This window comes from Myotis daubentonii, chromosome 3 (assembly GCF_963259705.1).
Source record: "Myotis daubentonii chromosome 3, mMyoDau2.1, whole genome shotgun sequence".
Lineage (NCBI taxonomy): Eukaryota > Metazoa > Chordata > Mammalia > Chiroptera > Vespertilionidae > Myotis > Myotis daubentonii.
Window position 1 is genome coordinate 203,920,741 of NC_081842.1, and position 16,551 is coordinate 203,937,291.

The 16,551-nt window shown below is 57.5% G+C and overlaps 1 protein-coding gene across 2 annotated transcripts; it reads right to left on the reverse strand.

Moving 5' to 3' along the window:
• Nucleotides 1-2,943: 2,943 nt before the first annotated feature.
• EXTL1 (exostosin like glycosyltransferase 1) lies at nucleotides 2,944-15,694 on the reverse strand. 2 transcript variants are annotated; one of them, XM_059690730.1, is made up of 11 exons: nucleotides 14,457-15,694; nucleotides 9,389-9,479; nucleotides 8,988-9,095; nucleotides 7,807-7,926; nucleotides 7,153-7,285; nucleotides 6,852-6,958; nucleotides 5,670-5,759; nucleotides 5,009-5,095; nucleotides 4,519-4,679; nucleotides 3,275-3,446; nucleotides 2,944-3,108 (listed from the first exon to the last, which is right to left on the reverse strand). In XM_059690730.1, the coding sequence occupies exons 1-11, from the start codon at nucleotides 15,224-15,226 to the stop codon at nucleotides 2,944-2,946; spliced, it is 2,004 nt and encodes a 667-aa protein (XP_059546713.1). In that variant the 5' UTR covers nucleotides 15,227-15,694. The 2 variants fall into 2 exon arrangements, with proteins under 2 accessions (XP_059546713.1, XP_059546714.1); XM_059690731.1 differs by lacking the exon at nucleotides 2,944-3,108 and having other exon boundaries at nucleotides 3,286-3,409.
• Nucleotides 15,695-16,551: the final 857 nt, after the last annotated feature.

Genomic DNA, 16,551 nt, shown 5'->3' on the forward strand with positions numbered 1-16,551 from the left:
GGAGCAGGAATGTCACCCCGGGTCCTGCCCTGACCACCTCGCAGTTCCTGGGCCACGTTGCAGCCTGATAATGTCCTGAAATCAGACCTGCTTGGGCCAGCTCTGTTTCCTCTGTGACAGGACATACTCTGAACTTGGGGATGGAGGACAGAGCGGCTGTACAATTGGGACAGGACAGGAGCCGATGGCTTCCTGGAGGGTGTGAAGGTTCCTGACTCGGGGTGGTTTGCGTTTAGAAGATGCAGGGGGAGACCTGTCCCCAGGCTCACAGAGAAGGCAGCGTGCCCTGGCCTAGTGGTCTGTCTGCCATAGCTAGCCAGTGCCCTTAAGCAAGTCAGCCTGGCTGTGCCTCTGATTCTCTGAGAATGTTAACCCCTACTTCACAGGTTGTGGGGACTGGAGCCAGAGTCTGCAAAGCACCTGGTCAGTGAAGGGTTACTTTGATCTTTATCCTGGAAAGATGCAGCCTGAGGCTGCCTGGGTGAGGAGCCAGGTGGGCCTCCCCAGGGGCAGCACTGAGTTTGTCTTGACTCTGTCCTGACCATGGCAGGAGGGTGTGTGGGGGGTGGGGGGGTGGGGGGGGGGCGGGGAGGCGGGTCACTCACCTTCTCTCTGAGCCTCTTTCATCTGTGAAATGACATCTCTGTGCCTTTCCAGCACTGGCACCCAGGGTTGCCTGTGACCTAGGCCAGTGGGTTCTTCTGCCCTTGAAATCAGCGGGAGTCACTTTGTGTTGGTTTGGAATTGGGGGTGGGAGGACGACTGATGGTGTGCTCCACTCCACCCTGGCCTCTGGGGAATCCAGACCCCTTCCCTCTCGGCCACAGCCCCAGCAACCTGGATCCTGAGCTTTGCTCTATGGCTAGTCCTTACACCCCTCTCAAGACAGTCGTTGCGATGCTCCATTTTTTATTTTATATATTTTTAAAATGTTTCCATTGATTTCAGAGAGGGAGAGATAGAAACATCAATGATGAGAGAGAATCATTGATCGGCTGCCTCCTGCACACCCCACACAGGGGATCAAGCCCATAACCTGGGCATGTGTCCTGACTGGGAATCAAACTCAACCCCTGAGCGACACCGGCTGGGCAGGATTCTTCAATTTTACAGATGAGAAAACTCAGAGAGGTTGAGTCACTTGCCTTAAGTCACACAGCCTGTGTGAGGCAGGTCTGGGGTTTCTGCCTCATTCCCCTAGGCCTCCCCCTTCAGCAGGGGCTGGGGACCTGTTCTGAGCTGCATGTTGTTACAGTGTGAGTCCTTGGGCCTTGCGGTGCCCTCCCCATGGGCAAGCTATGCCAAGGCAGTTCAGTGTTTTGGTTGCCGCAGCTGTGATTGGGGTGGAGAAAGGTGACTCTTTCCCCTGGCTGGGCCTGGCACTCAGAGCCCTCCACCCTGGGAAGGCTGCCTGGGCTGCAGCTGTGTGCTCCCTCTCCCACTCTCAGCTGATCTTGATCCTGAGCCAGGCTGCCTCACTCCCAGTTCCCCCTCCACCTCAAGAATCTAGCAGCCCCATGCCTTCCAAGGGAGAGCCTTCTCTGCACCCCCAGCTGTGGCTGACTGGCCCCAGGGAGCAGAGGTCAGGCTGGAGGGTGGGGATGGGAAGCCTTGGAGAGGCCCAGGGGGACAGCGTGTTCTGGCCTTCGAGCTAGTCACGGGAGTTTCCAAAGCGGCGAGGCCATCAAAGCAGAAAAACACCTGACACCCTGGACCTGGGCTGGACCCATTGCCCCCACCCCTCTAGAGCCGCCCCCCTCCCAGGCTCCTCCCTCTTGCAGCTGCTGCAGAGGTATTTATAGCCTCGGCTAGAGGAGGCAAGGACGGGCGCTGTATTTCGGAAGCGATAACTCCTGTTCCAGGTGGATGAATCCCGGAGAACTCAGCGTCCCCTCCCCGCTGCACGTTCACCTACAGGCACTCCAGCTTCTGCTCCCACCTAGAGATGGCCCTGCTTAGTCCTAAGTGTGTGGGCCAAAGCGTAGGCCCACTCTTTCAGCTAGTCCCCCTCCCTGCGTGTTCAGACTTCGGGCTGCGCACCCCCAAGCTGCCTAGTGCCCGGGCTCGCTCTCGGACCAGACGGGTGCTGAGAACTACAGCCCTTTCCCCGAGGAGGGAGCGCGGAGCGGCGCTGACCTCTAGTGGCCCGAGCTGGTAATGCAGGGCGACGGCCGAGCTCCAGCCGAGGGTCCCGGGCCGGCCGGGGCGGATCGCCTGCGTTCTCGTCCCTTTCTTCCCCTCCCCATTCGCTCCGCCGGCCGGGAAAGGAGCCCAGAAACGGGCTTCCCGGCGCCTCTTTGCTCCATCGCTGGGACGCGAGGATTGCGCCTGGCAACCCCGGCGTCTGCGGATAGCGGCCTTCCCGCCGGACTAGGCACCACAGCGTGGGCACGGAGTTTTGTCTTCTCACTCGGCACATCCTGTCCACACTCCCGTCACCGTCCTCACAGGGCAGGCCCGCAATTGATGTCTCTTCCAGTTACCTGTTTGTCAAATATTCGTAGCGCTGCCTGCAAGGCCAGAGAGAGGACACGTCCGGGGCGTCCAGACCGTCCAGGGGCTGGCGGTGTACGCGGCAAGGAACACCGGGCTGTGCACGCGCAGAGGAGACCAACCGATCCGGAGAGGGGATGTGGGTCGGACAAACCCCGGGGGAGGCGAGGATTTGAAGACAAGACCTCAGCTCGGCAGAGGAGCCTGCCGGGCAAAGGCACTAACACAAGCTAATGCCTTGCACCTGCGAACAGAAGCTGGCTGCCGGCTGGAGGGTGGGCCGAGGTCCCGCCCCCGGCTCTAGGATAGGCCAATCGGGGGCTGACGTTTGGCCGCTGGGCGTCCTGATTGGGTCCCTGGATGTCTCCAGGGAGGGGACACCTGAGCCGAGCCGCCCCCTCCGAGCAGACTCGGCGCTCCGGGCGTCGGGGCGGGTCCGGTGCGCCCTCCTTAGGGCTTCTCCAGGCCCCGGTACTTCTTGCGCAGCACCGACACCGGGTCCTTAAAGAGCACTGGGTCCAGACGGAGGCGAGAGGACACCAGGGGCATGTGGCCGAACCCCGCCGCCACCCGGTCGATGCAGTCCCGGGCTGCGGGCTCCAGGTCCCCAGGCACCTAAGATGCGAGGAGAAATGCGTCGGAGTTTCCCGTCCTTCCGGACCCAGCCTCTCCCCCGCACCCCGCAGCAGAAAGAGTTCCTGTTGGCCGGTGAGAGGGAGCCTCCCTCCCGTCTCCCCCCCCCCCCCCCCCCCCGGTGCCGACCGGCCCCCTCCATCCTCACCCGCGGTGGGCTGGCGTCCTCGTGCCGCCTCCCAGAGGGCACCTTGATGGGGGGCAGCTTGGTGGCTGCTGCTACCAGGAAGTTCATCAGGACGTCCACACAGGGGGGTGCGGCCTCCGCCAGGCGCCTCAGAGCCTTGGGCAGGGAGTGGGTGAAGAGGGTGTGGTAGTACCTGGGCGCGGGGGGAGGCAGGGAGAGGCTGGAGCCGAGGCCACCGCTCCAATTCTGTTTTCCCCGTCCTGACGTCACTCTCCCTTTGACCCCAGTCTCCCTGCCTCTGGCTAACCCCCCCACCCCCACCCCCACCCCTGCTCCCTTCCCGAGCCCTGGCCCCTGCAGAGGGCCCCGCCCCCAGTACCAGCCGCTCTCCACTGTTCTGTGCTCGGTGGCTGGTCTGCAGCCAGTGGTGTATGTAGTTCCTGCCCCTCCCTCCCAGCTCCCTGGGCCCCCACCCCAGGAATGAACTCAGCCAAATTTGGGGGCCGGGGGGTCAGCTAATTCCAATGCCATCAAACATGGCAGCCCAAAGCCAGCTTCTGGAAGGATGTGGACTGAGTAGACTGAGGCGGCTCCAGATGAGCCCTCCCACGCTTCCAGACCTACCGGCCCTACAGACATGAGGAGTATTCTTCACTTCCTGAGAATCCCCTGCAAGACGGTCCATGTTTGGTTTAAACACGTGTAAGGAACTCCTCTAAAGAAGCCTTCAGGGTCCAGTCCCTGCCCCAAGACTGGGTGCCAGTGCAGTTCCCCAGCTCATCACACACACTTTGTAAAAAATCTATTAAAATTTCTTTTATCATGTGATTATCACAGCAGCCCTGTGAGGTGAATACATTATAGAGATGAGGAAGCTGAACCTCAAGAGAAGTGAGGGGACCCTGGCCCGTTTGGCTCAGTGGATAGAGCGTGGGCCTGCGGACTGAAGGGTCCTGGGCACATGCCTGGGTTGCGAACTCGATCCCCAGTGCGGGGTGTGCAGGAGGCAGGCGATCAATGATGCTCTCTCATCATTGATGTTTCTATCTCTCTCCCTCTCCCTTCCTGTCTGAAATCAATAAAAATATATTTTAAAATGAGAGAGAGATGTGAGGAGACTCGCCCATCACGCAGCTGGGACATGGCAGATCTGGGCCTTGAACCTGGATCTCTGGGCTCCAGGCTGACTGCTGTGTTCACTCCCATGCCCCCCTGCTCCTGGTGTAAAGAGCCTCTGATCCCGGTGCCAGGGCTACCACCTGTACCTGTGGTAGAAGGCCGCCGAGGTGAGGACCATGGAGAATTCGTTGACCCGCTCAGCGGTATAGCCCCAGCGCCCCTGGGCCTCATCCCAGAAGTGGCTCCATGTCAGAAAGCCCACCATCCGCTCCGGGAAGCTCTGCCACACCACGAAAGCAAAGTCCACCTGGGGAGATATGTGAGTGAGGTGTGAGCAGGAACATCCAGAGAGATGGAGGCAAAGCCAGGCTGGCTGACGAGGGGTGGTGGTGGTGTGGGGGGTGGTGCTTAGGGGAACTTTTTCAGCTGGGAGCTGAAAATAATGTTTTTGAAAGAGTCTGTGGAAAGCTATTCGGTTTCTAAGGTGGAGGCTGAGTGACTTGCTGGGGTGGTTTCAAAGCAAAAGGCTGGGCCTCTTGACATCTGGCCCTCCCAGCTCAGGGAATCTGAGGAGCCACCAGGGCCCTCTGGCTCAGTCCCCACCCACACTGGGATCTTCTGGGGCCCAGTCCTCACCTCGCTGGTGGAAAGGCTGCTGTGGGCGTCCAGGCTGAGGATGGCATCGGTGCTGATGGCGCTGTGCGGGAAGAAGCGGGCACTGACCTGCAGGGGGGGCGGGCGGGGTGTGAAGGGCGGGCAGTGAAAACAAGCCTGCGCAGCACTCGGACCTGAGACTCCTTCCACCTCTGGAGTTGTTTCCTCTTTGGGGACAGTGGTGTCTGGGGGCCCTTTCAGTTTGGACACCTCAGAATTCCTCCCTTGTCTCATTGGAGGCTGACCTCAACTCCAGCGGGGGTTGTCAAACCGCCTTTGTTTGAAAGAAACAGGTCCAGAGATGAAGGGTCTTGGCCAGAACCACACCGCAAGCAGGTGACTCAGACCATCCCAGGTTCACCCGCTCTGGCCCATTTGCTGCCATCTGGCTGTTTCCTCAGGACCCCAAGCTTCTCCTCTATCCCTCATCTGAAACATCCAACATACTCCCAACTCATAAAACCCCAGTTCTCTGGAAGCACAATTCACAAGGCCAGGGATAGAAGAGAATCAGGCCTGTTAGGTCTGTAGCCAAAACCTCCTGTCTGATTTCTTCAGGCCCAACGTGAAGTCCAGCCTTCCCCAGTTCCCAGCCTTCCCGCTGGGCGAGCCCACCTCTTCCGTGCCCCTCCCCATCCTGTACCTTCCTGTGCCCCTCGATGACTAGCAAGGGCACTGCTGTCTCAGGCCAACTGGGTGGGGGTGGCTTGTCATTGCTCCAGAGAACCAAGATCTAGGCGGAAAGGGGGATGTTACTGAAGTCCGGGGCAGTAAGGTCCCGGAGCCACCTTTCTCAGATGGAAGAAATATGTGAGTTTGGAAAGAGCTTAGTTGCAGCCAAGGTCTTGTCCTTACTGCCCTGTTCTTGCCTCTGGGCTTCTGGAGGGCAGGAATTCCAGTGACATGGAGGTAGCTGCCTGTGGCATTAGAACTCAGGCGGTGGTAGCCCCTGGCCGGGGTCCTAACCCCATTTCCACCCCCATCTTCTCGAAGATTTTCATTGTCCTGCTCCATTATCATTCCCAGCCCAGCTCAATGTCCCCTCTTTGTTGCCACTCCATCTGCCCTGGCTGAGCTCACGGCTTCCCTGCTCTGCAAGTACTCTAGGGAGTTTATCTGGCTTCTCTGGAAGTGACGTTTGACAGTGAGTGTACCAGGAAATGCTAAGTGAACCTGAACCTCAGGGCAGAACCCTTTCCTGCTTTTTCTCTGTATCCTCAGCATCAAGTCCAGGGCTTGGTGCTCAGAAAGTGACTGCTGGGTGAATAATTGAGTGAACACAGGTGTGTTTATTTCTCCAGCCTCCTCAAGAGGCACCTCTTTTTAGATAAAGTCATCAATTTCCATGGGGAGGTAGAAAAGAGGGTGGGGGGGGGAAAGTGTAAGAGGCCTGGGACTTGCCTGGCGGTGTGGCTCAGTGGTTGAGCATCGACTCATGAACCAAAAGGTCACTGGTTTGAATCCCCATCAGGGTACATGCCCAGGTTGTGAGCTTGATCCCCAGTAGGGAGGGGGGTGCAGGAAGCAGCCCATTGATCGATGATTCTCTCTCATCATTGATGTTTCTGTCTCTCCCTCCCTTCCTCTCTCTCTAAAAATCAATAAAAACTAAAAAAAAAAAAAAAGGAAAAAAAAAAGAAACTTGGGATGTACAGCAAGGGGTACACTTGGGATGTACCTTTCAAGGCAGCAAGGGCACTTGAAAGTCCTCCCCGTGCCTCCTTTCCCCAAAATGGTGGTTATCTTTGGGGTCTAGGTATCCTCAAGGGCCCTGCCCTTTCCCCCCACCCTGGATCCCAGGACCCCAGCTGGCAAGGGGGCAGACCTGGGCACAGTGCTGGGAGCCTGCCACTGCCTGGATGAGCTTCAGGGGGGGCTGGCCTGTGGCCCCCACCCAGATGAGGGCGCTGAACCTGCCTGCAGGGCGAGAGCCTGGGGGAAGGACACAGGCTATTAGGGTGGGAGGGCACAGAATGCCCTGGAGAGTGACCTGGGTTGGGGACCCTGGGAGCCAGGAGATACTGGGGACTTGGGGAGGGCCCTGGTGGGGATCAGTGGTTGAGACTGGGAGGAACTGGGGGAGAGTTGATGAGGGGACTTCAGGTTGTCCCGCCCCCAGGACCTACCCTGCTGTAGGTAATAGAAGGGGAAGTCCAGGGGACTCGTGGAGAACGTGGGCAGGGCCAGGAGTGCCCCTGGGGCGCTGTTCCACAACAGCGATGGGTGAGCGGATGCTCCGAGGATCCGGTCCTGAATGATCTGCGGAAGGAACGCAGGCTCTGCAGAGGGCGTGGCCAGGGCGGCAGGGGCGGGGTCTGAGGAGGTGAGGACCTGGCCTTCCCTCTCCTCCCCTTTAAGGCTGGGGGTGGGGGTGGCAGTTGCATCCCCTGATCCCTGGGGACAGGAGGGTTCAGATGCAGAGGTCCAGAGGAGGGGGCACTCGGGGAAGGTGTCCACAGTTGGCAGATGTCGGCGAGTTTGCCTCCCTCTCCTTCCTCACTCATGACCAACATCGCTAACAGCTCCTGACATTCTCTCCAGCCCCAGAGACCCTCCCAGCACAGCACCCGGCAGCCAGGACCTATCAGCTGGAGTGGTACATGCCACAGCTGTCCCTGTACAGAGGGGGAAACTGAGGCCAACATCGGGGAAGGAACGTATCCAAGAGCTCCAGCCCCAGCTTCATCCCAGGAGCGTCTTTAAGGGGGAAGCCCGGACAAGGCGAGGAGGTGCCCCGAGAGGGGTGAGGCAGGAGCCCCTACCAGGGGAGCCCCCCTTACCTCGAGGGTGGTACGGATGACCTTCTCCACTGAGGAGAAGTAGGTGTCCCACAGAAACTGGGTCTGCTGACGCAGGGTGAGGACCCGCGTGGGGGGCATCTCCTGGAGGGCAGCCAGCACCTGGGCCACAGAGGGAGCAAAGGAGCCGGCACGGGGCCTCCTCAGGCCCTGACTGATCCTCGGGTGGGGACAGCCTGGGGTGGAGGTCAGGGAACCTGAGCCCTCTCTCCGTGGGTCTCCCGTTAGCCACGGCCACCCGTGGTCAAGTCCCCGGTAAGGGCATACAGATTCAAGGGTCACAGAGAGCTGAGTGTACATGCCGTTTAGTAACTGACTGTGGACACCTTACTTAACCTCTCGGATCTATTTCCTCATCTATAAAGTGGGGAGGATAGCTGTACCTGCCTCATAGGGTGGTTGTGAGGATTAAATGAGCCCAAAGCAGAGGCTCAGTGAAGAGTAGATGTTATTAACTCTCTACACCAGGGGTCCCCAAACTACGGCCCGCGGGCCACATGCAAATACAAATATTGTATTTGTTCCCGTTTTGTTTTTTTTTTACTTCAAAATAAGATATGTGCAGTGTGCATAGGAATTTGTTCATAGTTTTATTTTAAACTATAGTCCGGCCCTCCGACAGTCTGAGGGGCAGTGAACTGGCCCCCTGTTTAAAAAGTTTGAGGACCCCTGCTCTACACCATTCTCACGTCTCAGCAGATTCAAGGCTCACACGTGTTTTTCAGAGTTGGGCAAAATTAGCTTCATCCGAATGAAAAGTCACTGTCTTTTCCTTTGCCACCCAAAGCCACATGGAGGCGCTCCGATTCTGATGTGTGTGTGTGTGTGTGTGTGTGTGTGTGTATGCGGTCTTCCCTTAAATTGGGTATTTAAGTAGTCATGGACCAGTGGGGCTGAGCCCATGGAAATCACCTGGTCTAACTTATCCCATTGTACATATGGGGAAACTGAGGCAGACAGCGGCTCAGGACTTGCTCTCAGAACCCTCAGGAGTCTACCTCCTTCTGATCCTATGGAATCCCAGAGGCTTGTTGGGGGGGGAGGGGGGGATCGTCAGTATATCACATTAGATGAGGACTGAGGCTAGCCTGGGGGCTGGGATCCTGGGGTCCCTCCCATGTCCGGGGTCCAGTCCCCACCCCATGGGCAGGGCCCTCAGCTACCTGCAGTGGGAGCCTCTCGTCTGCTACAATGGCCGCCTTGGTCCAGTCGATAACCTCGGAGAAGGGCAGCTCCCAGCGAGGGCTGAGAAGCACAGGGATGCAGCCAGCCTGGGGGGCAGGGGTGTCACTGGAGGGCCCAGCCCCACCCTGCACACCCTCACCCACCTCCCAGTTCCAAGTCAGCAGCTGCTGCTATTGGGGGCAAGAAGCAAAGAGGAGAAACGTGTTTTTTGGGGAGTGTGAGTGCTGTGCAGAGGGTGAGATGACTATGGACACAGGCACACCTGAGCCCCAGAGTAAAGAGCAGCTCACCTCTCCTACCATTGGCCCGGGGCCCAGGGACCCAGGCAGCTCAGGAGTGTGGGGGGAAGAGATGGGGAATGCTCAAGTTGGGGCCGTACCTGCAGGGCTTGGAGGAAGCGCAAGGCATCAGCACGGCGGCCGGGGATGAGGCAGAAGGTGGCATTGGGCAGCGCTGCCCCAGGGTGAGTCCTAAGGAGGCACAGGAGGCCTGAGACAACTGCCCTTCCCCCACCTGGCTCCCTCATGACACCCAGCCCCACACCAACACTCCCAAATTCACCATGAACGAACACATGCTCTCATAGGCTAACACTCAGCTACACACTGACGCACACTCGCCCCTCGCCCACACCTGGAGCCCAGGGTTCTAGCTCCGCCTCTGCCCTGGCTGGTCTTAGTCACCTCCCTTCTCTTCTCTGGGCCTCAGTTTCCTCATTTGCAAAATGGGAGGCCGTGGTGCCTGACTTTCCAAGGCCCAGGCTGACTTGGACATACACGTGTTAGCCCTCCCACGGCTCTGCCCCACGCAGACTCTCAGGCAGCCCTCACCTGAGTGGCTCCCATCCTGCACCCCCTTCCTGAGAACCAGCCCCGTGAAAGGCTCCTCTGTCCGGACGTGGGCCGGGCCCCCAGCCTGGAACCACACAGGAAGCTGCTGCCAGAGGCCCCCTCGCCCAGAGAACAGGCCTCCTCTGTCCCTCCCACCTCCTCCCCCAGCTCCAGGGCCACACTCGGCTGTGAGTGCCTGTGGGGCAGGGGGCGGCCACAGCCCACCCAGGGAAGTGCCCACGACCTAGCTGCTGGGAGGGAAGGGCGGCGGGCAGGCAGGCCTCGGGCGCACAGGCCTGCTCAGAGTAGGACTGATGGCTGGGCCCCGAGGGTCCAGGATCCTCCTCCGTCCAGCCTAGCTGGTCCTGAGCCTGAGCCTCCAAGAAGCAGTCCTGGGGGTCGTAGTCTCTGGACCCACGCTCATTGCACAGATGGGGAGACTGAGTCTCAGACTCAGAGGAGCTCGGGGTCTCAGCGAGAGTTGGGCAGAGCTGGAACTAGAATCAAGGTGCTAACTCTGGGCCCTGGTTGTTTGAACTACTCAGAGCTGCTGCGAGAGAACCCAGCCCTCTTCCTCCAGTGCCAAGGGGTCCGCCAGGCTTTCCCTGGAATAAGCCACAAGTTAAACAACAGAACACCCTCCACCTCATTAAAAGGGGCAGCACCAGACAGCTATAGCCACCCCCCACCCCCCGGTGAAGGCTTAAGGGATTGAAAATGCCTGAGGTCAAGGCATTGGAGAACCCAGAAACCAAGAGCCTGCGGAATGAACTACACCCCTCAGTCCTCATCAGCCTCAGCAGTTCCCTCTCTGCATGTCCTTCTCCCTCAGCCTGGAGCACCCCTCCACTGCCTGGCAGCCCAAGGAATCCTACTTGATCTTAATATCTAAGCAAAGACATCACCTCTTCTAGGAAGCCTTCCTGATCCCTCTAGAGATGGCTCCCTCCTCTCTGCCTCACAGCCTCCGTGTGCACTGGAGTAGTAATAAGCCAAGCTAACCTTTATTGAGGACATACTTTGTGCTTTACATTCATTATCTCAGTTCATTCTCACAGCAACCCTATGAGATGGTAGGTATGTGATGTTAGTATCCCATTTTACAGATGAGGAAACTGAGGCCCACAGAGGTCACATAGCTCTGAAGCACAGGAGCCAGGCAGGCAGCTTGCATAGCTTCTCTCTGCATAACAATGTGTTATAACCAGTGGCTTGTCTATCTCTCCTACAAGACCGAACTACGTGAGGACAGGGCTGTGCCTCCCTCATCTCAGTATCTCCGGGACCTAGCAGAGTGCCTGGCAGAGAGTGGGCACTCAGGAGGTGCTAAATGAATGAGTTCTCAGTGTGCCATAGAGGCTAGACCCGGGACCAATGGATCTAATGTCTGAAAAGTCAGTTTCCACACAAATGGTAGTAACGGAGCTGCTTGTAAGTAGCCAGTAGTGGGTGGCCTTGGGAGGTGGTGAGTTCCTCATCAATAGAGGTAAACAAGCAGAGGCTAGATGAGCGTGTGTGTGTGTGTGTGTGTGTAAATCTTAGGGTTCTGTGACCATGTAAGTGCTTGTCACGGTCTCAGGGCCTTAGTGCCCAAGGCTGGAGTCAGTGTGGCTCTACCTACTTTGAGATGCCCTCAAGTTCATTTTCTCCTGATTTTGAAAAAAAAAAATTTTTTTCACAGGCTCCCAAAAGTATCATGGGCCCTGGGCACTGCACCCCCTGTGCCCAGGGGACTTTAAAACCTGCACTGAACTTGTAAATAAATAAAAAACAGAGAGAGCATGGACACATGTTGCTTGTACCCACACAGAGCACCTCAGAAAAGACACGAGAGGAGCAGCGGTGTTTGGTTCCAGGAAGGAAAGCGGGGTGGCCGGCGCCGGGGCGGGAGGGAGTTTTTACTGTATGCCCCTTTGTGCCTTTGGAATTTTGTGCCATGCGAATGAATTCCCTATTCATAAAGTAAGTAACAATTTCAGCGGGTGGAGGCTTATTCCCCGGCAACAGGAGCCTGTTGGACAAAGGTGGAAAAACACGGGCTTTGGGGCCAGAGGGCAGGGTTTCATCCCAGTGCCAAGCGCCTGGTCAGAACAGGATGGAGGCCGTGGTGGATCAAGGAGCGTGTCACCAAGGGCCCTTGGCTGGCTCCCTCCACCTCTCTGAGCCTCAGTTTCCTGTTCCTGGAAATGGGAATACGAATGCCTCCCTTGAGGGTGCCTCAGAGGGTTGGGCATGACTTACCCACAGCACCAAGCCCAGAGTGAGCTTTCCCCAAATACTCGCTTCTTCCCCTCCTCCTCGCTCCTGCCAGCTGAGCGAAAGTGGGACAGTGGCAGGGACTGTGAGTCGCCTCTTTCTCTGGCCGGTGGTTGTTTATTCAGGCTGCCTTCCAGGGGCTGAACCCATGGCTGTAGGCCTCTCTCTGTGACTCTGTCCCTCTACTGTCCGGCACTTCAGGGAAACTGAGGCTCAAACTACCCCAGAGATTAGAACTCCTGCTGCCTACAGGTGGGCTGAAGCCAAAGACAGATCTTCCTGACACTCGGAGGACAGTATTGGAGCCTGCCAGGCGTCATACCTTGGAAATAAGCTTATCGAAAATGCTATTCAGCCGAAACTGGTTTGGCTCAGTGGACAGAGCTTCGGCCTGCGGACTGAAAGTTCCCAGGTTCCATTCCGGTCAAGGGCATGTACCTGGGTTGCGGGCACATCCCCAGTAGGAGATGTGCAGGAGGCAGCTGATCGATGTTTCTCTCTCATCGATGTTTCTAACTCTCTATCTCTCTCCCTTCCTCTCTGTAAAAACTCAAATATATATATATACATATATATATATATATATACATACATATATATATATATATATATATATATATATTGCTATTCAGAGGGTTAGAAAACTGATTAGAAAACGCTGGCCAGTTCTGGCCAATTTTGGATCAATCAGGAAACATTTAGTGAGCACTTATCCACTGTGTGCAGTTCCCTAACTTTCCGTTTCTCAGAGTTGAGGCTGCAATAGCTTTCAGACTCACCAATAACCAATTGCCTTCAGCAGCAACTGACGTCCGCTAGAACTTTCTGTAAGCAAGAGTAGCTGAGTGACGTGGGGCATGGTGACTGGAGAACCTTGTCACCAAAGGTGACACCTGGGCTGGAGGTACCTGGGGGAATCCTGACTTTTCAGGTAACTGCAGGGGTGGGTCCTGGCAGAAAGGCTGTGGGAGCTGAGCTGATGGGGCAAATTCTGTTCTTACCCCTGGCAGCCAGGTGCTCCCTAGAGGAGGTGGAGGGATTCATTCCCACAAGTGCCCTTTGGCTGAGAGAAGCCCCAAAAGCCCCAAGGAGGGGCAAAAGGGGAGTGTGGCCACGTGAGCAATTCCTGGGAGGGAAGTGGAGCTCAGAATAGCACATGTTGTTCCAGGAGAGGACAGGAGGTGCCTGGGAGAGGGAGCAAAGGAGAGGGAATCCTCTGCTTTGGGGGCCCTGGACAACTTCAGGATTGATATGAATATGAACATATTCATATTATATCTGAAAATATTCTTGCCTGCCCAGCCAGCCTTTGGATACTGCTGGCTTCCTGGGGGTGCAGAGGGGTTAGGGTGTTTAGGGGCTCATTGCTCTATCACCTAAGGCCGTGGTCGGCAAACCGCGGCTCGTGAGCCACATGCGGCTCTTTGGCCCCTTGAGTGTGGCTCTTCCACAAAATACCACGTGTGGGCACGCACGTAGAGTGCGACTGAAACTTCGTGGCCCATGCGCAGAAGTCGGTATTTTGGGGTAGAGCCGGTATTTTGTGGAAGAGCCACACTCAAGGGGCCAAAGAGTCGCGTGTGGCTCGCGAGCCGCGGTTTGACAAGCCGCAGTTTGCCGACCACTGACCTAAGGTATGTCACCCCAAATAGCCCAGGTAGAGAGAAGTTTCTAAAGAGCCCTCCACGACCCTTAGGCTCTGGTGCTCCTTATATGCATTAGGATTCTCACTAGCAGGAAGTTCTTTTGCAAGCCTAGCCTAGTTCATACTTGTTACAACCAAAGGCTGTTTCCTGGAGAGGTTAATCCCCAAAATTAGACATAAGAGCAGCTTCCATCTGCGACTAATCTCTGTGGCTCTGAGGGCTTGATCATAAACTCTTCCTTAAAACTCAATTCTAATGCTGAAGGCAATTCTGAATGAAAATACTGGCTGTTCTCTTTCTGGCTGGGTGGCTTCAAACAAACGACTTGACCTCTCTGAGCTTCCGAGGCTGGTACACAAACAATGATCGCAATCAGTATTATCTTATTAGAATCATGATTTATGAAAGTGCTTAGCACAGAGCACACACGATAGAATTTTATGTCAACTAAAATATTAAACTGGAATAAGATAAAAAGAGTAAGAGCGAGTCATGGTTTTCGTTTTTAAAGATCCCCGAGGGAGACTCCAAAACCTGCCTGGGACACCTCTTGCAGCAAGTCGCCATGTTGGTGGTAGTGCTCTCTGCCATCTAACCTGACTCCGGCCTGCTGTAGCTGGTTCTCCCATCTCCCTCCTGCCCTCTACCTTGGCCTCGCGGTTCGTTCCCATTACAGTCCCTCCCATCCAGCCCCCAAAGGGAGAGGTGCACTTACTGCTCCGGTCCATGGTCCTGCTCACAGTGCCCATCCCAGGGGCAGGCCGAGGAGTCGGTGCCTGCCACGCGCCAGCCGCCCCGCTCCTCCGCCAGGGCCAGCAGCGCCGCCCCGGGGTGGGGGCTGTGCTGCCGCAGCTGGCCAGGAGCTCCACCTCGAACCGGGTGGGCTTCAGGGAGAAGCGGGAGGGCCACGTCGAAGCCAGGCCGGAAGGTGTCCACTGTGGGGCTGGCCTCGGCCACCATTACCCGTCCCAGCTGGAAGGTCCCAGAGCAGGAGGCCGGGTGGAGCCGCAGGACCAGATGGTTCTTGCCCCCGTTCCATTTCGGGGGCACCAGGCTGCATGCTCCAGCTGGGGCCTCCAGGCTGAGGAGGTGGAGGCAGGCCTCGGTAGGGCTGACTGTGTGGTAGCGGGATCCCTCGATGGAAGCCAGGATCTTGTGCTGCATCTCAGAGATGGGTTCAGCCATTGGGTACACGAACACCTTGAAGCCACCACTCCTGCACTTCGAGGTATCAAAGCAAGCTCCCCAGTCGCAGCTGCCACCCCGGGGGGCTCGACGAAGTTGAGGGGCATCTTCTGGGAGCTCCCCAGGCTGCAAGAAACTCTGCAGGAGCTCTGCATCTAGCCAGCGGGGCCAGCCTTGGGGGGCCCCCGCCCGAGGTCCGGTGGGTACCGCCAGGCGGAGAAGGGGTAAGATTCCCAGGAGGCCGAGGAGCCAGGAGGCCAACAGTGCCAGCCAAAGGGACTTCCTTCTGCACGACTGCATGTGGCCACCCACAGCCAGGGCCGGGGAAGCAGGAGGAGCAGGGGCCTGAGGGTGGGCCGCTGGAGCTGGGATCAACCTAGTTCAGCGCCCTCATTGTACAGATGGGAAGACTGAGGCTCATCAAGAGCAGGCTGCCTGCTCAGCGTCCAACAGCAAGTCAGCACCCAGGCACGAGGAGGCCAGCAAGGGCCCTGCTTTCTGGCCTTGCGTTCCTGTGGTCAGGGCTCTGCTTCCTTGGTCTTTGGACAAGCGAGCCAGCCTTTGCCCTCCCAGCAGGGCCCCCTGCCCCCAGGCACTATTCAGGCTGATGCAACCTCTGTCCAGACTGCTAGGCTGTGTCCTTCTGCCCTTCTGGCTGAACCCCCTGACCTGGCCCTCAATGGAAATGACTGTCTGCCAGGCCATGGGGGACCTGTCAGGGCTCCCACAAGAGGCAGCTTGTGGCCAGGATGCAGGGCTGGACTCCCCAATCACCTCCCTGCCCCCTTCCCCCCTCCCCTCCACACACCCGCCTGAGTAGTCTCGGAGTAGCCCTGGCCACCCTGTGCCAGTTGACCAGCACTCCTGGGCTCCGGGCCCTGTGGCTGAGCTAAAATTAGACCCTGTGCCCCATGTGGGCTATCAGGGTCAGCTGAGTTCAAGGCCTGGGTGCAGCCAGTGCTCCCTGCCTGGGGGGCCAGGAGGGCTCTTGGTCCTGGTCTCCTCCCACCCTACCGCTGTCTCCCGGCTCAGGCAGCTCAGCCCCTCCTCCTCCAACCCCTAGAAGCTGACCCTGCACCCTCTGGCTTGGAGCTATCACCTCGCAGAGGCCAGCGACCCTGCACCATGGCTCTGCCCCATGGCCCCTAGCCCTTCCTATGTGTCTTCTCCCTTCCCTCTCCAGGCAACATCTGGCCAGTCTAGATTTCTCTCCTAGTGGCAGCCTGGCTCCACCCCTGCCAGCCTTGATTCGTTCCTGGCTGGGAGGCAGGGTCTCTTCCCTTAACCCCTTCCAAACCAGTTTCCTTGATTGCTAAAAATAATCAGCAGGGACCACACCTCGGTTTCCACAAGCTACCACAGCCTGTGTCTCTGAATTCTCACATCAACCCTTCGAGGCATGGAGCTTAAAGAGCCAGAAGCGTGGCTGGGTACGATAGCCCGGCATGTTAGTCATCCCGGAGTTTTGCAAGCCTTTTTTATGCATCAAGTGGAGAGTGGAGGTAGATATAAGCCCTCTGAAGTGATTACATTAGCCACAGACAGAGGGGAGGGGAGGAGGGGAAGCAGGGCCAATGCTGAGATCGGTGCAGCAGGTCAGAGCGGGCCCACAGTCAGCTCTTACC

Coding starts and splice junctions, on each gene's coding strand:
- EXTL1 (XM_059690730.1), bottom strand. CDS start 15,226: ATGCAGTCGTGCAGAAGGAAGTCCCTTTGGCTGGCACTGTTGGCCTCC. Junction 9,096..9,388: donor GCTTCCTCCAAGCCCTGCAG/GTACGGCCCCAA, acceptor CCTGCCCCCCAG/GCTGGCTGCATCCCTGTGCT. Junction 7,286..7,806: donor TCATCCGTACCACCCTCGAG/GTAAGGGGGGCT, acceptor TTCCTTCCGCAG/ATCATTCAGGACCGGATCCT.